Source organism: Hylobates moloch, unplaced genomic scaffold (genome assembly GCF_009828535.3).
Source record: "Hylobates moloch isolate HMO894 unplaced genomic scaffold, HMol_V3 SCAFFOLD_3, whole genome shotgun sequence".
NCBI lineage: Eukaryota > Metazoa > Chordata > Mammalia > Primates > Hylobatidae > Hylobates > Hylobates moloch.
In genome coordinates, this window is record NW_026652278.1 from 99,322,772 (window position 1) to 99,348,955 (window position 26,184).

Genomic DNA, 26,184 nt, shown 5'->3' on the forward strand with positions numbered 1-26,184 from the left:
ATATGCTAACTGTGTGTACTTGAAGTTCTTCTTTTTACTCATTTATAAAATGATAATAGTATTTGTCTCAGAAGATTTGTATGAGGGTTAAATAAGATAGTAAGCATAGGCCGGGCACGGTGGCTCACGCTTGTAATCCCAGCACTTTGGGAGGCCGAGGCGGGCAGATCACGAGGTCAGGAGATCGAGACCATTCTGGCTAACACGGTGAAACCCCGTCTCTACTAAAAATAGAAAAAATTAGCTGGGCGTGGTGGCGGGCGCCTGTAGTCCCAGCTACTCAGAGGCTGAGGCAGGAGAATGGCGTGAACCTGGGAGGCGGAGCTTGCAGTGAGCCGAGATAGTGCCACTGCAGTCCAGCCTGGGCGAAAGAGCAAGACTCCGTCTCAAAAAAAAAAAAAAGATAGTACGCATAAACAATATTAAGCAAACTCTGCCTAACATTTGGTAACCACTCAATGTGTGTTTGACAGTCTAACGTTGTTACATTGTTACTAGCAGTAGTATTGTTTTTGTTGTTATTAGAATTACGTGACTTGCAGAATGTCACACAGCTAGCAGGAGGCAGATTTCAAATCTAGAGGTGTCTGATAACAAAACCTAGATTCTTGGCACTGTACAACTACCCCAACTTAACAAAAAACTTTTCAGATTGACTTCTAGGATTGTAATGACATATGCAAAATGTCCATGTGGTTTTCTGGAAGCCCCTGGATTGAGTAGTCCAGTGACCCCAATTACTGCTATCAGCACTGGCTAGTAAATAATAAAAGCATGTAACCTCGTCCTAAAACATATTGAGGATGTTGCTCTACCTAGTGTGGCAACCAAACGCAATAGCAGTAACAAAAACCTGCTAGTTGTTTGTTTATATTTGCTTTTTAACTAGTCAGTGCTAGGCAAAACTATCCTATCAAGATAGCAAGGAGAGTTAATGGATGCAGGTGAATTTTCAAATTGCACAGATTGTGTAGTGACTAGAGAAATTGCATAGACTGACTTGGGGAAAAAATTGTTGAAGATGAATTGCAGAGGAGCAGTAAAAATTACCAGAGATTTCTCCCGGGAAAAGAGCTCCCTGTGTCTTTATATAGCTGATACTAACATGGGTAGCTTGTCTTAGGAAAGGCCCCTAAGGTAAATAAACTAACAAAAGTCAAAACTGACCATTTAAGAAGTACTTGTATTACAAAACCAAGCCCTTTGCAAAGAATTTTACCATAATTATAAATAGTGAACTTTCTATTCGCTATAAATAGTGAATCCAAATACATAGTTGGATTTGGAAAGAGAACTTTATAATGATAAATGATATTTTTCTCTTTTAGGATTTGTTTTCCAATGTGCACAATTGAATCACTTAGCATTATTGTCAGGTTATAAGAGAAGGATATTTTGGGTGATTTTTTGTGTATAATTCTAGTAACATTTATTCTTTCCATTGACTTTTTCCAAAAGCATTTACTTAGCACACATACTACGACTATACAACAATGCAAGTGATATGCAACTGAGACTCCAATCATGATATGGTAAAGAGATATTTTCTTTTGTATATGAAACCTCCTTACTGCTGCCCTTGAAGGGTAGTATTAGAACTGACAGGGAGGTATATGGTGAGGGAAACTGTACAGGCAAGAAGGTGTGCTGACCATCTCACATCACTCCTCCTTCTCCCCAAACTACCGTCCCTCTTCCCTAAATGTATCTGTAGAGAGGAAAAAAAAAAGGATTATGATAAAAGGTTCAAGTTACCATGTAAGAAAACATGCTTGGCTACTCTAAATAAATAACTTTGGAGTCCAAGAGGAAATTAGGATGGCAACTGCAGAACATTAAAAATTAATGGCATGAAAATAAAACTTACAAAAACATGAGAAGCATCCTAAATCATTCTCAGAGGAAAATGTATAGCTCTGAGTGCTTCTGAAATTAAATAACAGAGAATAAAAAGAACTAAATTAATTAATCCAAAAAGCTAGGGAAACGACAACAGTGTAGGCAGAAACAAGGAATTTTTTTTTAGTGAATTAGAAAACTTAATAAAAAGTAAACTTAATAAATTCAAAAGATGGGACATTGAAAATATCAATAGATACACAAATATCTGATTAGTCCAATAAATAAAAGAGAGAAAATGTAACATTTGAAATGAAAAAGATGTTATAAATAAAGACATTTTAATATTTTAAAGCAGTCTATGTAAAGCTTTATAAAAATCTTAAAGTTTTTGAGAAAATAAATAATTTTTCCCTGGCAAAGGTAAATTATAAGAATTGATTCAATAATATATGGAAAACTTGAAAAAAAACCTAATAACCAAGAAGTAAGTGGGAGAAAAGCTGCCAAAAATCTGCCCCCACCTTAAAATGCCAGGCCTGGATAGTAAATTTTAACAAGTTTACTAATAACATATAATACTCTTTAAACTCATATAGAGAAGACAGTGGAAAGCTGCAGAATGAATTTTCTGAAGCTAGATAATTCTGAAAGCAAAACATGTCAGAGATAGCCTAGAGAAACCTATAGATACATCTTACAAATATAGCTATAATAATCCTAAATATAATATTAGAAATTATAATCCTGAAGGAAATTCAAGATTAGCATTGCATCAAGTAGGATTTGTTGCAAGAATGCAAAGGTATGTAGTACTAGGAAATCCTTTTAGCACAACTCATCTTATCAATAGATCAAAGTTAGAAAATCATCTCAATGTCATCTCAATTGATGTCTAAAAGGCATTTTATGAAAGTCAACATCCATTCCAGAAGAGAAGGAAGTGGATGAGCAGAAGGAGAAAGAGAAGAGGGTGGGAAGAGAAGAGAAGAAACAAAAGAATTCTTGGTAAATTAAGAAGACACTTTTTTAACACAATAAAAAACATCTACTTCAGACCAAGAGTCAACATCATATCTAAATGCAAAAGCCTAAATACATTTCCGTTAAATTTGGGACAAGAACATTCTTCCTAAAGAGATAGAAAATTCTAACTGACCAATAATGAATACGGGAATTGAATCAGAAAACAAAAATATCCATCAAAGAAATGCCCAGGACCTAATAGCTTCACCTGGATAGTTCTATCACACATTTAATGAAGGATTAATAATAATCCTTCTCAACTTCTTCCATGTAGTTGAAAATGAAGAAATGCTTCCAAACTCATTTTATAAGGCCAACCTTATCCTGATACCAAAGCTAGTCAAGGACACACAAGAAAAGAAAATTACAGACCAATATCCCTGATGAACATAGATGCAAAAATCCTCAAAAAATACTAGCCAACTGAATTCAACAGCCCTTTAAAAAGATCATACACCATGATGAAGCAGGATTATCCCTGGGATGCAAGGATGGTTCAACATATGCAAACCAATAAATGTGATACACTACATTAACAGAATGCAGGATAAAAACCATATTACCATCTCAATAGATACAGAAAAAGCACTTGAAAATTTCAATGTCTTTTCATGGCTAACAACTCTCAGCAAATTAGATATAGAAGAAGTGTACATCAACACAATAAAGGCCACATATGACAAGCCCACAGCTAAATTATACCCAATGGTGAAAGTTGAAAGCATTTCCTTCAAGATCAGGAGCAAGATGAGGATGCTCAGTCTTGCCACTTCTATCCAAGTTAGTATTGGAAGTCCTAGCCAGAGCAATTGGGCAAAAAAAAAAAAAAAAAAAAAAAAAAAAAAGAAAAGGGAAATAAAAGGCATCCAAATAAGAAAAGAATAAGTTAAATTGTTTCTAGATGATGTGATCTTATACAGAGAAAACCTAAAAGCTTCACCAGAAAGCTGTCAGAACTATAAATGAATTCAGTAAAATTGCAAGATATGAAAATTAACACATAAAAGTCAGTTGTGCTACCATACACTAGAAAAAAAACTATCCAGAAAAGAAATCAAGAAAAGAATTCTATTTACACGGCATCAAAAAGAAAAAAATATTTAGAAATAAATTTAACCAAAAAGGTGACAGATCTACAGTTAGACTATAAAACACTGATGAAATAAATTGAAGAAACATACAAATAAATAAAAGATATCCTGTGTTCATGAAATGGAAGAGTCAATATTGTCAAAATGTCCATACTACCCAAAGCCATCTACAGATTTAATTGAAATACCTGTCAAAATTTCAATGGCATTTTTCACAGAAATAGAAAAAACAATCTCAAAAATTCATACGGAAACACAAACAACCATGAATAGCTAAAGTAATCTTGGGCAAGGAGAACAAAGCTGGAGACATAATGCTTCCTGATCTCAAATTATATTACAAAGCTATGTAATAAAACGAGTATGCACTGGAATAAAAACAGATACATAGACCAATGGAACAAAGAGAAAGCCCAGAAATAAACCTAGGCACAAGTGGTCAACTAATCATCAGCAAAGATGCCATATATACACGATGGGGAAAGGACAATCTTTTTGATAAACAGTGCCAGGAGAATTGGATATCCACATGCAAAAAATTAAAATTAGATCCTTACATTATGCCATACACAAAAATCAACTCAAAATGGATTGAAAACTCACCTAAGACCTGAAACTGTAACTAGAAGAAAACATAGGGGAAAATTTCCATGACATTGGTCTTGGCAATGACTTTTTGGATGTGATACCAAAAGCAGAGGCAATAAAAGCAAAAATAAACAAGCGTGACTATACAAAACTAAAGTTTCTGCACAGTAAAAGAAACAACAAAATGAAAAGGCATCCTATGGAATGGGAGTAAATATTTGCAACCTTATATCAGATAAAAGGTTAGTATCCAAAATATATAAGGATCTCATACAACTCAATAGCTAAAACTCCCAAATATGCTAATTTAAAAGGATCTGAATAGACCTGTTTCCAAGAAGACATACAAATGGTCAATACCTATATAAAAAGGTGCTAATCACTAATCATGACTAATTTTCGGGGAAATGCAAATCAAAACCACAATGAGATATCATCTCACATTTGTTAGGATGGCTATTATTTTGATAACAAAAAGTCAAAAGATAACAAGTGCTGGAGAGGATACAGAGAAAAGAGAACCCTTATACATTGGTGTAGCCTTTATAGAAAACAGCATGAAAGTTCCTCAAAAAATAACAAAAAAAAAATAGAACTACCATATCGTCCAGAAATCCCAGTTCTGGGTATGTATCCAAAGGAAATAAAATCACTGAAAGAAATAACCACACTTCCATGTTCACTGCAGCATTACTCACAATAGGCAAGATTTAGAAATAACCTAAGTGTCCCTTAACAGGTAAATGGATAAAGAAAAAATATGATAAACATATACAATGGAATATTACTCAGTTTTGAAAAAGAAGGAAAACCTGTCATGTGACAACATGGATGAAACTGGAGTACATCATGCTAAGTAAAATAAGCCAGACACAGAAAGACAAATAGTGCATGATGTCATTTATATATACAGAATCTAGAAAAGTTAAACTCATACAAACAGTAGATGGGTGATTAACAGGGGCTGAGGGTATTAGAACACCATTTGGCCAAAAAGAAAGGAAGGAAGGAAGAAAGAAATGAAGGAAAGAAGGAAGGAAGAAGAAAATATTACATACTTCCCAAACACTATAGACCAAAATAAATTTCAGTTAAATCAACTATTTAAATAATAACACAAAGTTTCTAGGGGGAAAGCAAATGAATATTAACGTGTTCTAAGAATGGAAAACATTTTCTAAAGACACTAAAGGTAAAAAATAAGTAATTGATGATCACTCTGACTACCAAAAATTGAAACGTTTTAAAAAATACAACAGATGAAATAAAAAAGCAGATGATACATTTTAGAAAACATTTGCAACATACATGACAAAAGAGAGCTTTGTTTTTTTTTTTTTTGAACTATAAATAACTGTTAAGCATAAAGTACTCAATTTTGCAAGGATAAATGCTTGAGGGAATGGATACCCTATTCTCCATGATGTGCTTACTTCACGCTGCATGCCTGTGTCTGTCAAAATATCTCATGTACCCCATAAATATATACACCAACTATGACCTACAAAAATAAAATACTCAGCTTTGCTAATTATCAAAATGTAAATGAAAACATGAATAATAAAAAAGCTCCATCCATCAGATTGACACACATCACTTAAGGTTTTAATTCCTAGCATGAGTGAGGACATAGTGGGTAGGCACCCCTTTATAGTACTGGGGGAATGTAAACTGGCTGAGTCTTTTCTGAAGGCAACATGACAGCAAGTATCATAACTCAGCATAGACACAGTCCTTGGCTCAGAAATTCTACATCTGGAAAGTTTTTTTGTTTTCTTGAGATGGAATCTTGCTCTGTTGCCCACGCTGGAGTGCAGTGGCGTGATCTTGGCTCACTGCACCCTTCGCCTCCAGTGTTCAAGTGATTCTCCTGCCTCAGCCTCCCGAGTAGCTGGGAATACAGCCACGTGCCATCACACCCAGCTAATTTTTTATTTTTAGTAGAGATGGGGTTTCACCATGTTGGTCAGGCTGGTCTCGGACTCCTGACCTCAGGTGATCTGCCCACCTCGGCCCTCCAAAGTGCTGGGATTACAGGGGTGAGCCACGCACCCAGCCGGAAGTTATTTTAAGAAAATAATACAAGGATATGTGCAAATATTTACCCGCAATAATGTTTATAATAGCATTTTTTAATAGTAAAAGCTTAAAACAACTTAATGTTTAACAACAGATTTGTTAAGTAATATAAATTCTAAACAGTAGATTATTAAATAGTGAATGAGAATTGTATTGAAGAATTTCTAAGGCATGTTGTCCATAATATTTGTTACGTAAAAATTTCAGTAAATACTTATAGTGTCTCTTAAGTAAATACTTACATGTCATTTATGTTAAAATATATGTAAATATATTTTAAACTACATGCCATCAAATACTATGACAGATTATATCTAGGTTCTTTTATTTGCTTATTTTTCTACAATGAATATGTGTGGCTTCCGGAATAGGAGAATTTTGTTGTCATTCTTATTTTTAAAAAGCAGCCATCTCTTATATAACACAATATAAATTAACCCAAATACATCAGAGATCTAAATGTAAGAACTAAAACTATAAAACTCTTAGAAGAAAACATAGGACAAAACATTCATAACACTGGATTTGGCAATGATTTCTTGGACATCACACCAAAGGTTCAGGCAACAAAAGAAAAAAATAGAAAAATTTGACTTCATAGCATTAAAAACTTGCACAACAAAAGATACTATCAACAGAATAAGAAGGAAACTCACAGAATGGGAGAAAATATTTGCAAATCATATACCTGATAAAGGATTAATATCCGGAATAAAGAAGTCCTAACTCAACAACAACAATAACAAAACCAATCCAAAAGACCTGAGTAAGTATTTCTCTAAAAAAAGTATACAAATGTCCACTAAGCACATGAAAAAAAATCCTCAACACCACTAATCATCAGGGAAATGCAAAAACCACAATGAAATACCACTACATACCCATAAGGATGGCTGCTATGAAAAACAAGCAAATGAGCCAAAAACCCAAAAAATAACAAGTGTTGGTGAGGATGTGGAGAAATTGGAACCCTGTGCACTGCTGGCAGGAATGTAAAATGATAAAACAGTTGCGGAAAAAGTATGATGGTTCCTCAGAAAATTAGAGATAGAATTACCATGTGATCCAGCAATTCAACTGTTAGGTATCTACTCCAAAATAATTGAAAGCAGAGTCTTGAAGATGTAATTTTTCACCCCATATTCATTGCAGCATTATTCCTATTAGTCAATGGTGGCAGTAAGGCTGGACACAGTGGCTCACGCCTGTAATCCCAGCACTTTGGGAGGCTGAGGTGGGTGGATCACCTGAGGTCAGGAGTTTGAGACCAGCCTGATCAATATGGTGAAACCGTCTCTGCTAAAAATACAAAAATTAGCCAGGCATGGTGGCGTGCACCTGTAGTCCCAGCTAAGTACTTGGGAGGCTGAGGCAGGAAATTCGCTTGAACCTGGAATGCAGAAGTTGCAGTGAGCCAAGATTGCGCCATTGCACTCCAGCCTCGGTGACAGAGTGAGACTCCGTCTCAAAAAAAAAAAAAAAAAATTGGTGGAAGCAACCCAAGTGAGTATGCATAAATGGATGAACGGATAAACAAAATGTGATCTACACATACAATGGAATATTATTCAGCCTTAAAAAGGAAGGAAATTCTGACACATGCTACAACACGGATGAACCTTGAGGACATTGTGAAATAGACAAGTTACAAAAAGTTGAATCCTGTATGATTCCATTCATGTGAGTGAGGTACCCATAGTAGTAAAATTCGTACAGACAGTGGAGTGGGCGTTTCCTGGGGATAGTGGGGAGGGTGTGGTGGGGAGTTAGTGTTAAATGAGCACGGAATTTCAGTTTTGCAACGTGAGAAGAGTTCTGGAGATGAATATTGATGATGGCTGCACAACAATATGTGTATTTCACAACACTGAAATGCACACTTAAAAATGGCTCAGATCAGAAATTTTATGTTATGTGTATTTTATCACAATAAAAAAAGGAGCTCTGTTTAAACTAGTACATACTAAGGGTTCTCTTCTGAGTCCACACCCTGACTCTTCACTTACAAGCCGTGTGACCTTGGACATATGCCCTGTGAGGGGCTATGAAAGAAAACTTGCCATACTGTTTAAAACTGTTGTGTGTAAACTATGTTAACACCAGATAAATGTGAAAGAATATACTATTTTGTGTCTCTAATTAAATGAATTAAGTAGGTCAATTTTGTAAAGTGGCTAGAGCTATGCCTGGCATGGTACTAAACTCTCAATCAGTGTCAGCTGTTATTACGGTCCTTCCTGAGATAGGGCAGAATGAAGTATACACAGGACTAGCATCCCTGAGTTCTCTGCATCTACACCCACAGGAAATACGCCACTCAGAGGGCTTCCCACAGCCCTGCTCAGGAATAATTGATTCGGTGTCTCTGTGAAGTCTATCTCACTACAATGCACTGAACAGCTCCCCAAGGACCTGAAAGAGTTAATTAGCATCCCTAACCACCTTCAGGCACTGCCTACCATTCAGCTAATTTAATAAAAGAATATAATGACCCAAGGTTATTTTTACTTCCAATTGTTTAAATCAATTGTATGATAAAGTGGGGTACTAAAAAGCACAGGGCAGTGTAGTCTAACTGTAATTTATAAAGCTGGAGTGACACGTTTAAAAGAAAGGCTAAAATGTATATAAATGCACTAGTAGCTAATTTGTGGTATAAAAGCATTAATCAAAATGGCTAACAGAATTCTTGTGTTACATGGGAGCTAGGAAAGCCAATGACTCTTGTAGTCCTATGCCACTAGGTATCATGTGTCTTGGTCAGATTTATTTTCTGTAAGGTTTTACAACAAACTACGAGTAATTTAGATAATGTTAAGGGGTACCGTGAAGGGAGGAGAAAGAGGAGAAATGGAAGAGAGCAGGGAGAATGAGTGGAAGAAGGTGCTAGAGCATATTAATTTGTTTGTTCTTTTCTTGAGATGGAGTCTTGCTCTGTCTCCCAGGCTGGAGTGCACTGGCGCAATCTCAGCTCACTGCAACCTCCTCCTCCCGGGTTCAAGCGATTTTCCTGCCTCAGCCTCCCAAGTAGCTGGGATTACAGGCGTCCGCCACCACACCCGGCTAATTTTTGTATTTTTGGTAGAGGTGGGGTTTCACCACGTTGGTTAGGTTGGTCTTGAACTCCTGACCTCAGGTGACATGCCTGCCTCAGCCTCCCAAAGTGCTGCATTACAGATGTGAGCCACCGCACCCAGCCGAGCATATTAATTTCTAAAAATACTTTTGAGTCCATACTGATAATAAATCAGAGAGAGCAAGAGAGAGGGGGCAAGAGAGAACAAAAAGACAAAATCTGTTCCCTACAGTGGAATGAAAGGACTAATAAATACAGAAGAAATGACAGAGTTAGAAAACTACTGTTCTGCAATCATCACAACAATAATTCAGGGAAAAATCATCAGTAGATGCTAAACTAGCGGGTGAACATTTCAGAAGCAATGGGGTATTTATGCTGACACAAAGCATCCCCTGCAAGATACTTATTAACTGCAAAGGAGAAAATAGTCATTTCATAGTGGAGTGACCTGGCAGACACTGCCTTCACCAAAAAATCAAAGTTGATACTACTGATAATGAGACCAACCTCCAGATGAGATGCACTCAAGAAAGCCAAGCTTCACCTCCTGAAAGTCCTGAGCCAAATGCATCACTTGAATCTAATCATGGGAAAACACCAGATGAATCCAAATCACCTGCAAACTAGATGGTCTCTACTCATAAAAAACATCAATGTCATGAGAGACAAAGGAAGGCAGAGGAAACGTTGCAGATTAAAGGGGACCAAAGAGACATGACAACTAAATGCCATGTGTGATCCCGGACTGGGAAAAATAGCTATAATGGATACTATTGGGACGACTGAAGAAACGAATAAGGTATGTACATTTAATAATAGTATTCTATCTATGTCACATTTCCTGATTTTCATAATTGGCCTGTGATTGTGTAAGTGAATATCCTTGTTTTTAGGAAACATACATTAAGATATTAAGGGGTAAAACAGCGTGATGTCTGCAAGGAGCTTGCAAATGTTTCTCTCTCTCTCTCTCTCTCTCTCTATATATATATAAAATACGTATATATACATATATAATACAGTTAATATATACAATATGCACTCTATGTAATATTGGATTTTATATACAGTATATATTGAGAGAAAGAGAAAGCAAATGTGTCAGACTGTTTATAACTGGTGAATCTGAGTGTAAGGTATATGAGCATTCTTTTTACTATTCTTGCAATTTTCCTTTAAATTTGAAATTATTTTAATAATACAGTGTAAAAAATAAAGTTGGATGAGCTAAGGTCTGAGCACCTTTCCAACTCTAAGGGTGTCTGATGTGAAAGTCATTAGCAGCTTGTCAACATAGGCTAAGCCCAGGCTGGCCCCTCCCCGCCTTCCTCCCCACTCCTCCCCAGTCCTCCTTGCACCTGCCATCACACATCACTCTCCTGTTGCTTTCTCCTCTCTGTTTCCTTCCAATTTTAGGATTTGAAATAATTTCAGAGTTTGTGTGAGCTTCTCAGGGAAAGATTCTACACAATTTTAGTCAAAAGACTAGGAAACTCAACAAGGAAAATTAAACCTTTGCTATTTTTTCTTTCCTTCCTTCCTTCCTTCCTTCCCCTTCCCCCCTCCTCTCCCCTTTTCCTTCCTTCCTTCCTTCCTTCCTTCCTTCCTTCCTTCCTTCCTTCCTTCCTTCCTTCCTTCCTTCCTTTTCTTTCCTTCTTTTCTCTCTCCTTCCTTCCTTCCTCTTTCTCTCTTTCTCTCTCTCTTTCTTTCTTTCTTTCTTTCCATAATTCACATTTCCTCTCCAGCAGGTCCTCCACCTCATAGTGAAATGGGCAGTAAGCCCCTCTCCTTTAAACAACAAAGCCAAAAGCCACCCTGGATTCAAAGCTCCCCTCCAGCTTCAGCCCTGCCTCCTCCCCTTCACAGCTCCACCTCCTGGACCTTGGCTGTATTAGTTCTCCCTTTTCTCATCTACCACTCACCCCAACCCACCGCAAATTGCCTTCAGCCCTCACCCCTCCACTGAAACTGCCCTTGCCAAACTCATCAGCCACCTCCTTAGAAGTCATGCTGATGGGCATGATTGGCCCTCATTTCACCTGTTGTAGCATTTGATTCAGCTGACCACTCCTTTCTCTGGAAACACTCTCATGGCCCTCGTGGCCCTGGTTTCTGATTCTCTGACAACTCTGGCCGCTCCTCCTCAATCTCCTTTGTAGGCTGCTCTTACTCTGCCTGTCCCTGAAGTGTGGATGCTCCTGAGAGTTCCTTCCCAGGCCGCCTTCTGCACGGCCTCCCTAGTGTACCTCCTGAGCTCCCGGCCCATACTTCCACCTGCCTACCAGACACTCTCACTTGGGTGTCTCATAACCTCGTCAAACTCAGTATCTCCAAATCTGAATGGTTCACCTCAGACAGGGTCCCTTATCTCAGAGAATAGCACTGCCTGGACTCAGCTGGCAAGCCAGAAGCCTGGCATTCATCCTTGCCTCCTGTCTCAACCTGCACACCAATCAGCCAACACTTCCTGTTCATTCCAGCACTCCCTCTCCCTTGCTCTGCATCTGGTCGGCCCTCTATTCATCATCTCCCATTCATATGACTACAACATCTACCAACTTCCAGTCTCTCATCCCACCCACTCTGCATTTAAAATAATCTTTCTAACACAAAAATATGCTGTTGTTCCCCTGCTCAAAACCCTTCAGTGATGTCCCATGTCTTTTAATCAGAAGTCCAAACAGCTTAACATGGCTCATAAGGCCCACATGACAAGGACATTCTGACCAAGTCCTCTCTTCTTTTCAGTTCCTTGAACAAGCCAGGTTCTCTCTCACATCCATGGTTTACACTAGGAGTCCCCAACCCCTGGGCCACGGACCACTACTAATGGTGACCTGTTAGGAACCGGTCACAAGCAGGAGGTGAGCCCTGAGCCAGCATTCCCGCCTGAGCCCCGCCTCCTGTCAGATCAGCAGTGGCATTAGATTCTCATAGGAGCAGGAACCCTACTGTGAACTGCAGATGTGAGGGATCTAGGTTGTGTGCTTCTTGTGATAATCTAACTAATGTTTTGGGAGGTCGAGGCCAGCAGATCACCTGAGGTCAGGAGTTCAAGACCAGCCTGGCCAACATGGTGAAACCCCATCTCCACTAAAAATACAAAAATTAGCCAGGCGTAGTGGCCTGAGCCTGTAAACCCAGCTACCCAGGAGGCTGAGGCAGGAGAATCGCTGGAGCCCGGGAGGCAGAGGCTGCAGTGAGCTGAGATCGTGGCAGGACACTCCAGCCTGGTGACAGAGTGAGACTCCGTCTCAAAGATAAATAAATAAATTAATTAATTAAATTAAAAGAAAAGAAAAAGAATCTAATGCCCGATGATGATCTGAGGCGGAACAGTTTCACCCTGAAATCATCTGCCACCCCCGCCCCTCACAGCCCTGCCTGTGGAAAAATTGTCTTCCATGAGACCCGTCCCTGGTGCCAAAAGGGTCGGGACCTGGTTTAGCATGTGCCGTGGCATCTGCCTGGGACATTTTTGCCTCTTCTCTTTATCTGGGTGACTCCCATAATCCTTCTCCTAGTTGCAGAACTGGATGTGAATCAGTAACAGCCAGTACTTTCTCTATCATGGTGCTTGCCTTCCTGTGCTCATCTCACACTAGACTGGACTACGTCCACCATGTCTGCCATTGTGTTCCAATCAAGGCCACTGCCTGCAGCCAAAAGATGGAGCTCACAGGGCTCCCACTTCCATTATATAGGAACTCCCCATTCTTCCAAATTATCATCCATACAATAGAAATTTTCTCTCCTCTTCCCTTGACTGGATATTTGGGAAACATCTTTTTGCTCAGTGGCCCAAGCAAATTCTGAAATATTGCTCTGTTTTCTTTCACAAATGTTTATTTTCCTCTCTATATTAATGCACTTTTCTATTCTGAGCTACAGCTACACATCATGAATCTAGATTCCACTAATTCAAATTTTGCAAATATGAATGACATGAATAAAAATTCATCAACATCATCACTGAATATTCAACTTCTTGTTAACAAGTAAAGGAAACCTCAAGCTATAACTTATGAAATCATGTATTCACCTAACACACTTTCCTCTTTCGAATTTAATAAGTAATTCTTACAAAATAGAATATTCCTGTTTAGTTATAATGCTTCACATCAAAATGAAAGCCATGGAAACTGAAGTTTTACATTACCTTATCTTATTCCATTTTTAAGTATATTTAATAAAATTAAAATGCTTTTTAATTTTCAACTCTAAAAGAACCTAGTCCAAACAAATAAAGATTTACTATAACTTTGTTTTTTTGTTTTAACTGAGAACCGTGTTTCACTTTGAACTGTCACCCAAAGTTAGCCCCTGTGATTGCTAATTAAGAAGGGGTTGGCCAGGCACGGTGGCTCACGCCTATAATCGCAGCACTTTGGGAGGCTGAGGCGGGTGGATCACCTGAGGTCAGGAGTTCGAGACCAGCCTGACCAGCATGGAGAAACCCCATCTCTACTAAAAATACAAAATTAGCTGGGTGTGGTGGCTCATGCCTGTAATCCCAGCTACTTGGGAGGCTGAGACAGGAGAATCACTTGAACCTGGGAGGCAGAGGTTGCAGTGAGCCAAGGTTGCGCTATTGCACTCCAGCAGCCTGGGCAACAAGAGCAAGACTCTGTCTCAAAAAAAAAAAAAGAAGGGGTACCAGGTCGGGCATGGTGGCTCACACCTGTAATCCCAGAACTTTGGGAGGCCAAGGCGGGTGGATCACCTGAGGTCAGGAGTTCAAGACTAGCCTGGCCAACACGGTGACATGGTGAGATCCTGTCTCTACTAAAAATACAAAAATTAGCTGAGTGTGGTGGCACACACCTGTAATTCCAGCTACTTGGGAGGCTGAGGCAGGAGACTTTCTTGAACCTGGGAGGCAGAGGTTGCAGTGAGCTGAGATTGTGCCACTGCACTCCAGCCTGGGTGACAGAGTGAGACCTTGTCTCAAAAAAAAAAGAAAAACAAATGTACCTCACAGGATCTTCCTCCACATGCAGCATTGGGCTTATTGCTGGAAAGAAACAGACTATTCTCTTTCACTGGGACATTTCTTTTCAGTTGTGAACCTTCAACTGTCTGCAGAACATAATAAAACCCATCACCCAGCCACTGACAGACTAATGTGTGGTAGGAAAGGGTAACTACAAGAAATGAAAGCCATAGAGGGCAGGTCCAGGCTTGTGTTTTGGGAAGGCTGAATGAACTTTACAAAGCGCATTACGGGAAACAAGCATGAAGGCTCTCACCTTGTCAGCCTTACATGGTGTTCTGAACTGTACATCTGACTTTTACAAGGACGTGCTAATAAAAATAAAATGGCTGCCGAGAGCGTTTTAATTGATTCTGACCCCAATGGTGGCTACAAATGACTATCCAAGCCTTTCTCCTTGTCTTCTGAGCCCAAACACTTCAATGTCACTTAAACCATTAGGGCCAGGCTCTCAGTCATAAACTCATCTCGTACAGATGATGTGAATTATCAATATAGAGTCAAAGATGCCATGTAGCTAATAGCACAGTTAAAATTTTTTTCCAACATACTCTCATACAATGCTGCTAGGAGAACAAATTGATGAAATCTTTTGCAAGGCTAATCTGATGCATCCGTTTCCTTAAAAACATTCATATGATTTCAATTAGTAAGAATACAAAGAAATTGTCATAAATGGAGAAGCTACGGACGCATAAGGACGTTCACTGAAGGATACAAAGGTTATTCGTAACAGTAACGTGAGAAATAGAAAAATGTATAGCAGGTGACTGATATTTTGGACTTATCCCATTGTTGGATTGTTTTCAGCATTTTACATTTGTCAACACATTGAATCTTCATAACAATCCTATGAAGCAGGTGCCATTACTTTTTTGTTTTTTCAGATAAAGAAACTGAGGCACAGAGCGGCATTTGCCCAGGCTAGTGCTGGAGCTGAGATTGGAATTTAAATAACTCAGCTCCAAAGCCAGCTCTCTAAACGTACCGTAATGCTTTCTGACATATTCACATCTAAAATGTTATACAGTTAAGTGTGTTTGTGTTTGTAATCATGTGGAAAAGTACTCATGTTATCATGTCTAATTAGAATAAGAAAGATGAGGCTGGGCACGGTGGCTCACGCCTGTAATTCCAGCACTTTTTGGGAGGCTGAGGTGGGTGGATCACGAGATCAGGAGATCAAGACCATCCTGGCTAACACAGGGAAACCCTATCTCTACTAAAACATACAAAAAAAAAAAAAAAAAACCACACCGGGTGTGGTGGCGGGCACCTGTAGTCCCAGCTACTTGGGAGGCTGAGGCAGGAGAATGGCATGAACCCAGGAGGCGGAGCTTGCAGTGAGCCGAGATCGCGCCACTGCACTCCAGCCTGGGTGACAGAACAAGACTCCGTCTCAAAAAAAAATAGATGATCCAAAAAAAAGGCTGGGGGTGGGGGTGGGAAACAAATTTCTATGCTTAGAAAAAGAGCTTCAAAGGTTTAGACACCAATGTGGTATTAGCGATGATCTTTGTACAGTGGAACTATGATTTTTCTTTGCTATTTTTTTTAAAGTAAGCATATATTGCTTTTTAAATGGTAAATATGGTCATTTATTCCTTTTAAAGCTCTGTGTGTCTGGCTCCCACTTACATTGCCCTCACCATCTCTCCTCCTTGCTTTACTTTGTATTTTCCATCACAAACTTTTTTCTCCTAGGCCTTATTTTTTCCACCTTTTATTTCTTACCCTGTTTGCTCTTTCCCACTTCCATCTTTCTTACTCCTGCCTCTCCTTACCCCTCCTCCTTCCCTCATCCCACAAAGCTTATGAGCAGAAAGGGAGAAAGCCCCCAGCCCTAGCTGCCCGGTGGCCCATTTCCCTCTGTCTCTCCCAAGGGGTGTATGTGAGTAGACAGGGGCACTACAGAGTGAGCCATTTTCTGAATAAAGCATACTTTTTAGTATTGTATTTCAGTTGTTCTAATGACTTCTAAAATTGTTGAAATAAGCTGGGTGTGATGACTCATCCCAGCTACTTGGGAGAGTGAGATGAGAGGATTGTTTGAGGCTAGGAGTTCAAGACCATCTTGGTCAACGTAGTGAGACTCCATCTCTAAAATGAACAAACAAAAATGAGCTGGGTGTCATAGTGTGGGCCTGTAGTCCCATCTACTAAGGAGGCTGAGAGGGGAGAATTGCCTGAGCCTAGGAATTCCAGGCTGGAATGAGCTACTGCACTCTAGCCTGGGTAAAGAGCAAGACCTCATGTCTTCAAAAAAAAAAAAAAAAAAAGAATTGTTGAAATAAAAATCTTTGACTTTCACATTTGAGGCCCCCTGGCCAGTCACTGATCGTAGGTCCCGCCGGCTCTCCAGCATCCCCCTCCTGCCTCCTTCTCCGCCCTCCTGGTGGTGCATGGCAAACCCTTCCTGCCTGTCCTGGCAGCCCTGTCCATGGTTCCTTTCCCCACCACTCCTCTGTTTTCCCTTCTTGATCTTCCTTCTTCTAGGCCTGAACTTCTCTTGTGAGCAGAGTGTTGCCTTTAGACGGGCAGATGTCCTCAGGCAGGTCTCTTGTTCCCATGATGACCCGCCTGGCTGGCTTGGTGGGCTCATCCAAGACCTCTTCTGCGGTCACACCTGATTTTCACAGGAGTAGGAGCAGTGATACCGATGCTTTGAAGAGTAGAGTCAAGAGCCCCTACTGCTCTGCCAGTCACCTCTCAGCCCCCTGGGGTTCACTGGAGAACGCCAGTTACCGAGGCTAGCAAGGAAGACTGCCTAGGCCAGCAGGCCACGGCCCTCTAGGTGATTCTTCCCTCAACTCCAGGCTCCTCACCCATAACAGATCAACTGCAGATTACGAAAATTTTAAAGTCATCTAAACATTTATTCTTCACATTTTTAAAAGCCAGTTTTCTCTTCAAATCTCAGTTCTTAAGTACCTGCTAGTGAGGAATACTGGTAGACTTAAAAATATGAGGCAGCTCCCAGCACTTTGAGAGGCCGAGGTGGGCGGATCATCTGAGGTCAGGAGTTCGAGACCAGACTGACCAATATGATGAAACCCCATCTCTACTAAAAATACAAAAACTAGCCAGGCATGTTGCGTGTGCCTGTAGTCCCAGCTACTCGGGAGGCTGAGGTGCAAGAATCACTTGAACCTGGGAGGCAGAGGTTGCAGTGAGCCGAGATAGCACCACTGCACTCCAGCCTGGGCAACAGAGCAAGACTCCATCCCCTCCAACCCCCAAAAAGAGGCAATTTCTTCTCCAAAATGTGTTTGCCTCACTCCCGTCCTTTTATCCTTAATTCCTGTCTAATTGCTAGGGCCTCCCACTGGCCTTCCTGACTGAAGATCCTCTCGCCTATCTTGCCTCCTGAAGGGTGGCTTCACTCATGTTCTTCTTTAATGAAAATTCTTTCCAGTTACCTCGTTTCCAGACCTATCCAGTTTAAATTCTAACTTTAGCTCTCCTTGCCCCAAAAGAAAAAATAACACCTTTTTTTTTTTTTTTTTCTGATTGCAAAACTATGTTCTCTGCCAACAATCAAACAAAATCAGGCAATATAAAAAAGGTGTAAACAAGAAAGTGGTAAGCTTCTTTAATCTCATCACCCAGAGCTGAGTGGGGCAGGGAGCCCTTTTAGTGGTCTTCAGGCAACACTCTTAAGTGTGAAAATAAAGGGAAACGAGTTCCTTCAAGGGAAATTCCAGGCACTAGCGAGCCCAGAGAAGTAAACGATCAGCTTCTGAGGAAGTTAGAACCACAGGATATTTGATTCCCTGTAGAAACTAAAGGTAACGTCTTAACATACATCCTTGGGCTCTTTTTCACAAACCAGGACTCCAGGACTCCCACCAAATGGATTGGCTGGTACATAAACCTCAGATGAGGGGAAACTGAGGTTTGAACTCTGACCACCTTTCTTTGCTCTAAATTTCCTCCTGAAGGGCCTGCAGGGAGGCACACCCCTGGGCCAGAGCTAGCATTCTTTTCTGCTGACCTCAAAATTTTAAGCAAAGCTGGTCTTCCTTAACCCACTGCAAATCAGAAAACCTTCGAATTTGGCAAAGTCCTGTAAGTCCCGCTTCGAGATATCCCCACCCTTTCGGGCCAAACTGATATGTAACCACCATGTATTGATTTGTAAATTGCCTGTAACTTCTACTTTGCTGAAATTACTCCTGCCTTTAAAAACCCCTACCTGCAAGCCGTCGGGGAGGTTGAGTCTTAAGCATGAGCTGCTCAATTCACCTTGCTTGGTGCCCCGCAAATAAATGTCCTCCTTTCTCCTGCTGCAAACCTGTGTGTGGATGTTTGGCCTCACTGCTGCTGGCGAGTGAACCTCCGGTTGGTTCGCTAACAGAGGTAAACATGTCTTATTTTTAGAGCTTTCTTTCTTTCTTTTTGCTTTTCCTTTTTTTTTTTTTTTGAGATGGAGTCTTGCTTTGTCGCCCAGGCTGGAGTGCAGTGGCATGATCTTGGCTCACTGCAACCTCTGCCTCCTGGGTTCAAGCGATTCTCCTGTGTCAGCCTCCTGAGTAGCTGGGACCACAGGCACACATCACCACCCCCAGCTAAGTTTTGTATTTTTAGTAGAGACGGGGTTTCACCATGTTGGCCAGGCTGAGCTTGAACTCCTGACCTCAGGTTATCTGCCCACCTCGGCCTCCCAAAGTGCTGGGATTACAGATGTAAGCCACCGCCCCCAGCCGGATTTTTAGAGCTTTCTGAATTCCTCGTGAGCTACCCGTATTTGCCATGGCTGCCCCTCCCCCATAGCTCTGCTAAGGCTTGGCTTCTGGACCCCACGAGGTGCTCATTCCTCCTTCTGTGGCTTTGTCCTCTTGTGAACAAGAGTAACTCCATCTTGAATAGGAGCTGGGGAAAATGAGGCTGAGACCTATTAGACTGCATTCCCAGACGGTTAAGGCATTCTAAGTCACAAGATGAGATAGGAGGTCAGCACAAGATACAGGTTACAAAGACCTTGCCAAAACCCACCAAAACCAAGATGGCCACGAGAGTGACTTCTGGTCGTCGTCCTCACTGCTACACTCTCAACAGCACCATGACAGTTTACAAATGTCATGGCAATGTCAGGAAGTTACTCTATATGGTCTAAAAAGGGGAGGCATGAATAATCCACCCCTTGTTAAGCATATAATCAAGAAATAACTATAAAAATGGGCAACCGGCAGCCTCCAGGCTGCTCTGTTGATGGAGTAGCCATTCTTTTATTCCTTTACTTTCCTAATAAACTTGCTTTCATTTCACTCTATGGACTCGCCCTGAATTCCTTCTTGCACAAGATCTAAGAATCCTCTCTTGGGATGTGGATAGGGACCCCTTTCCTGTAACAGCTTTGCTGCTGGTATTCAATCTTCTGTACCTGCCCTTGCCTTTCCCTCCACTTGTCCAACTCACTCCTAATTTTAAAAATCCAACTCAATTCCTGCCTGTTGCATGAAGCTTTCTAGGTCTTCTCAAAGTTCAAACGTGTACTTCGTGCCGTGCAGTTCAACCCTGTAACTATCTCCTTCTGACGACACTGCCTCTTCCCACCTAGCTCACATCCTGGCAGGGAACCGGGATCACGTATTGTGCTTTTCTAGAGCCTAGTGACATGGTGGGCAATCAGTACACATCTGACTAATAAATACAAATAAATAAATAAATGGCCAATTGAGTGGCTTCCTTTAAATTTAATGAAAATTCTTAATGAAACTTTAGATACTGAATCTAATTTTTAGTAGGTTTCAGGCCTATAGGCCAGTGATTCTTTACGTGGACATTCTAAAATCTCCCCCACGAAGCACCACACTGAATCCCAGAGTCCCTGTGAAGTTCAGGTGTCAATTAAGACAGGGATTTCCCCTGAGTCCTCTGGTTCCAGTTGTTGAGTTGCTGGTGCTTTATTTACTTCCTGCTCCCTATACTGCGTCCCCTCCTGTAATCACCCCATCAAGCTTACACAATCTATGGTGCCCAAAGTGATGACACCTCCATAAATCAGTGCTCAAAGTGCCTGCTGTTGCTAACGTGCCCAGGTGATGAAAGTCTTTCTGCACTTTCTTGGTGTAGAATATTTTGATTGATTTAACAAAGGTTTTGATTCAGGCAAGGGCTGTGGAAGGCTCCATGGCATCAGGGAACCACATCTGAGCAACAGAAGCAGGAGCCCATGTTAAAAAGAAACAAAGGCTGCAGAGGCTGGGAGGGAGGTGGATTTGCTGCCCCATGGTCCTCTCCTATTTTCAGACCAAAAGGCACTACTTGTGTGGAATTTGCAAATTGCTAACCAACAAGAGTTGCCGATGCGTGCTCACCTCTCATCACATTTAATCAGAATCACGCTGTCTGTTCCAATCCCTAAGGCTGCAGCTCCCTTCTTGAGAGAAAAATGACTCTGTAAAAAAATATATATATATTTGCAATTAGTTCCGTATAAAGACAAGATCCATTCCATTGGCTGTTTGTTTTCTGTTTTCCTTTTTTCCTTTCATTTCTAGTCTGTTCCTCCAAAGCCTGGGCTGCTAAGAGAAGATGGCATCCTTCACTTGTGCTTTTTTAAAAATTGTGGTGAAACAGCCAGGCATGGTGGCTCACGCCTATAATCCCAGCCCTTTGGGAGGCCGAGGCAGGCAGATCACAAGGTCAGGAGTTTGAGACCAGCCTGGCCAACATAGTGAAACCTAGTCTCTATTGAAAATACAAAAAGAAAATTAGCTGGGTGTGGTGGCAGGCACCTGTAATTCCAGCTACTCAGGAGGCTGAGGCAGGAGAATTGCTTGAACTTAGGAGGCGGAGGTTGCAGTGAGCCAAGATTGCGCCATTGCACTCCAACCTGGGAGACAAGAGTGAAACTCTGTCTCAAAAATGAAAAAAATTGTCGTGAAACAACATAACTTAAATGCCATCTTAACCGTTTTTATTTTTATTTTTTATTTTTATTTTAAGTTCCAGGGTACATGCTGGATGTGCAGGTTTGTTAATAGGTAAACGTGTGCCATGGTGGTTTGCTGCACCTATCAACCCATCACCTAGGTATTAAGCCCAGCATGCATTAGCTATTTTTCCTAATGCTCTCCCTCCCCCCCACAGCCCCAATACCAGCCCCGACAGGCACCACTGTGCGTTATTAACTTTTTTTTTTTTTTTTTTGAGACAGAGTTTTGCTCTTGTCACCCAGGCTGGTGTGCAATGGCACAATCTCAGCTCACTGCAACCCCTGCCTCCTGGGTTCCAGTGATTCTCCTGCCTCAGCCTCCCAAGTGGCTGGGATTACACCACCATGCCTAGCTAGTTTTTGGTATTTTTAGTAGAGACAGGGTTTCACCATGTCGGCCAGGCTGGTCTCAAACTCCTGACCTCAGATGATCCACCTGCCTCGATCTCCCAAAGTTCTGGGATTACAGGCATGAGCCACTCCACCCAGCCTTATTAACCATTTTTAAGTATACATTTCAGTGGCTTCAAGTATATTCACAGTGTTGTGCAAACCATCACCTCCATCCATCTTCAGAACTCTTTTCATCTTGCAAAACTAAAATTCCGTGCCCATTAAACAACTCCTCATTCTCCCAACCCCCAACCCCTGAAAAGCACCATTCCATTTTCTGTCTCTGAATTTAACTACTCTAAATACCTCACATAAGTGGAACATACAGTATTTGACTTTTTGTGACTGGTTTATTTAACTTAGTATAATGTCCTCAAGGTTCATCCACGTTGTAGCATATGTGAGAATCTCCTTCCTTTTTAAGGCTGAATGACATTCTACTATATGTACATACCACATTTTGTTTAGCTATTCATCCATTTATACAAATAGGTTGCTTCTACCTTTTTGCTATTGTGAATAATGCTACTGTGACATATGGGGGTACAACTGCCTCTTCAAGACTCTGCTTTCAATTGCCTTGAGTAGATACCTAGAAGTGGAATTACTAGATCATACAGCACTTCTATTTTTAACTTTTGGAGGAACAACCATACAGTGCTCCATCGTAGCGGTACCATTTTACATTCCCACTCCCAGTGGACGAGGTTTCCAATTTCTCCACATCCTCACCAACAATCATAATTTTCTGTTTTTGATAACAGTCATCCTAATGAATGAGAGATGGCAACTCATTATGCTTCGGATTTGCATTTCCCTAGCGATCAGTGATGTTGAACACCTTGTGCTTAGCATCATGTGCTTAGTGGCCATTTGTGCATCTTCTCTGGAGAAATGTCTATTCAAGTTCTTTGCCCATTTTGAATAGTTGTTTATTTAGTTTTTGTTCTTGTTGGGATTTTTGAGGGATGCCGGAAAGATGCTGGAAATTGTAAATGGATCCAATAACCCGACACACAGTAACTCAAAGCCAATTTTACATACAAGGCTTAAGAATACATCAACCACCTCCAGCAGCTATGTATTGTATGGCTCCCAGGCTTATATGTTACCAAGAAGTTACACTCAGTTTCTCCCAGGTTCAGTGAAACTGAGTGCACTGAGGTAAGAGGACAAGTGACCCTAAATCTAGCACTCTTTATTCCAGTTGCTGGAGGGGCTATTTGTTGCACAGGCAACTGCCAAGCCTGAGTCAGGCTTTAAAAAAGAGGCATCATTTACTGGCTGGGGCAGAATGACTTGTCTGCGTGTACAGAACAGGCCACACTGCCAAGCCACCGCCAAAGTCTTTGTGCCTTTGGTTATTGATTCCGGGTAGGATTGTGTGTCTCAATGGTTGTAATCACCGTGCCATTTGGAGAGCTGAGAAAGGCTAACCTAAGCCCAGCTGTACTGCATCTGCCCATCAGCCTCTTACTGTTAACTACACATTATTAAACTGTCCAAAAGAAGAGCTGCTTCCTCAATTTACATCTCCAAAGGGCTGCTGACTGGAATTTTAAGTTAGGGATCCTAAGAGGGTCCTCTCTCTTCGAATGCCCACTTTTGTACCCTTCTGAATTCTCAAACACACAGCACAGGAACTCTTAACACACATATTTTTAGGGGGTATGTCTAATCACCAAGAAGAAATCACATTTATAACAGCAGCAAATAATGATGACCAATCAAGGAGACCTGGAGCTGTGCAGCTAGAAGCAATGAGAAAGGGCCATTAGCCTCATTTTACAACCTCAGAATGACAAAGTGAACAGTCATTACCATGATACCTGGAAACTAGAGGAGAAAGCTTAATTAGATCAAGGTTTGTAAAGATGCATTCCCCCACCAAAAAAAAAAAAAAAATGGTTCTTTTTTGTGCATTTAGCAGAGCCCTGGGTGACCCCGAAGAGAAGGAGCTCAGAGGCAAGCTAAGTCTCTTACAGCCAGGAGGGAACAGAACAGCCAGCTGCCCCGACTAAGTAAGTGCAAGCCACTCAAATTACGGCCCTCTGTGAATGAGCTCTTAAGCACTAAACTGCAAAAAGGCGAACTGGGGATAAGTAACAGATCTGGTGCACCTGGTCAATGGGAGGACGTATTCTTGTCTAGTCTTTAATGAGAAAGAATAGGGGTTCTTAAATGAGGAGCAATTACCCAGAATAATTGATCACGGTACCAAATGCTGCAGATTTAAAGAAAAACAAATGCCCAGATAGAAAGCTTAAAGACAGGGAACAAAGGTGAGATGAGGCATGAAAAAGAAAATTAGGTAGCAAACATCGAGTCTGTTTATATTCTGAGGAAAGGGAGCAGAGAAATAGCTTAACATTATTCACAAATAGAAAGGAATCCACGGAGAGGAAGAAAACTTGAGAGGAAAAAGCAATCTACTTAATGAGGGAGAAACAGTGAAGATAGCTTAAATGGCATGTCTTTCTGGGCCGGTGAGACCACATGTGGACAGTCACTTTTATTCCTTAGCACCATTTTGAATGGAACTACTTGTCGATGAACCAGAGGAAAACAGTGTCTGAAGAACAACCACCTGGATGCTGAGAAGGCTGGAAAGCACGTGTTTAGAGAGAACCTAGAGGGTTCTCTGGAAACAAATATAAAAATTGAACCAGTGGCCGGGCGTGGTGGCTCACGCCTGTAATCCCAGCACTGTGGGAGGCTGAGGCAGGCGGATCATGAGGTCAGGAGATCGAGACCATCCTGGCTAACACGTTGAAACCCCGTCTGTATTAAAAATACAAAAAAATTAGCCAGGCGTGGTGGTGGGTGCCTGTAGTCCCAGCTACTCCGGAGGCTGAGGCAGAAGAATGGCATGAACCTGGAAGGCGGAGCTTAGCTTGCAGTGAGCCAAGATCGCACCACTGCACTCCAGCCTGGGCAACAGAGTGAGACTCTGTCTCAAAAAAAAAAAAAAAAAAAAAAAAAAACTGAACCAGTGATTCAACAGTATCTGCGAGGCCAACAACAATTGAGGGGAGATGTTCTAGCAAAGAATGCTGAGTTGGGCAACAACATCTGTCAGCAGCACATACTAGCAGACCACCCAGAGGAGTGAGGACACAAACCACACCTCAGAAGATAACAACCTATTATCATTAAAGGGCCGAAAGGCCTTCTTTCCCTCAACACAAGGATGCTATTATAGAGTTTTCCAAAATACCTCAATATACTTCAATTTTTTGTACTTCCACCTAAAAATACATGTGTGTGCACACTCATGCGCATGCATACACATACACACAGAGGAAACTTGGAGAAAAAGCTAATGTGTTGGGGAAAGTTTTGTTAGAAAAATCAGATCCGTTTTTGAAGTAAAAGATACCTCAGTTCTAAAAAAAAAAAAAAAAAAAAAGAAATGAGCAGAGAGCATTAGGGATATGTGACGTGGGTGGCCTTCAGGTGAAGGGCTGTGCCAAGCCTGGGATCGGGGGACAGGCTGCACTGGAGCACATCAGGCTGGAGAGGACAGCACCCCATTCCACCTGGCCCTAGACTGGAGGGTGTGGCATGAGCTCCTTCACTCTTCAATGGCTTCAGAAGACAAAATTCTGAACAAAAATTGGAAGCTACAAGAATTCAAATTTGTCCCAAAATAATCAAGATTCTTGTAATAATCAGTTGTTCATCAATAAAATGGCTGGGGAATGAGCTAATGAGAATACCTTCGTCCCCTCCCTGGATTTGGGAAAAATTACAGTAGAGCCTTGATAATAGAATCTAGTGCTTATTTAGGATTAAATCATATTTCTATTTAAGGACAATAGATATTAAAGCCCATATAATTTTTATTTTCTACTAAATGAAAGTCAAGATTGATGGAAGAATAATTTCTCTCTCTCTCTCTTTTTTTTTTTCTTTTTTGAGACAGAGTCTCACTGTGTCGCCCAGGCTGGAGTGCAATGGCACGATCTTGGCTCACTGCAAGCTCCGCCTCCCGGGTTCACACCATTCTCCTGCCTCAGCCTCCGGAGTAGCAGGGACTAGAGGCGCCCGACACCACGCCAGGCTAATTTTTTGTTTTCGTATTTTTAGTAGAGCTGGGGTTTTACCGTGTTAGCCAGGATGGTCTCGATCTCCCGACCTCGTGATCTGCCCACCC

At 41.1% G+C, this 26,184-nt stretch overlaps 1 protein-coding gene across 1 annotated transcript in view; it reads right to left on the bottom strand.

Annotated features, from left to right (window-relative positions):
* The window catches only part of GAD2 (glutamate decarboxylase 2), a 94,088-nt gene that overhangs the window by 40,351 nt on the left and 27,553 nt on the right, over positions 1–26,184 (bottom strand). Inside the window, exon 8 of the mRNA XM_032144922.2 lies at positions 21,016–21,095. Within this exon, the coding sequence (XP_032000813.1) occupies positions 21,016–21,095 (80 nt within the window). The remainder of the gene's footprint in view (positions 1–21,015; positions 21,096–26,184) is intronic.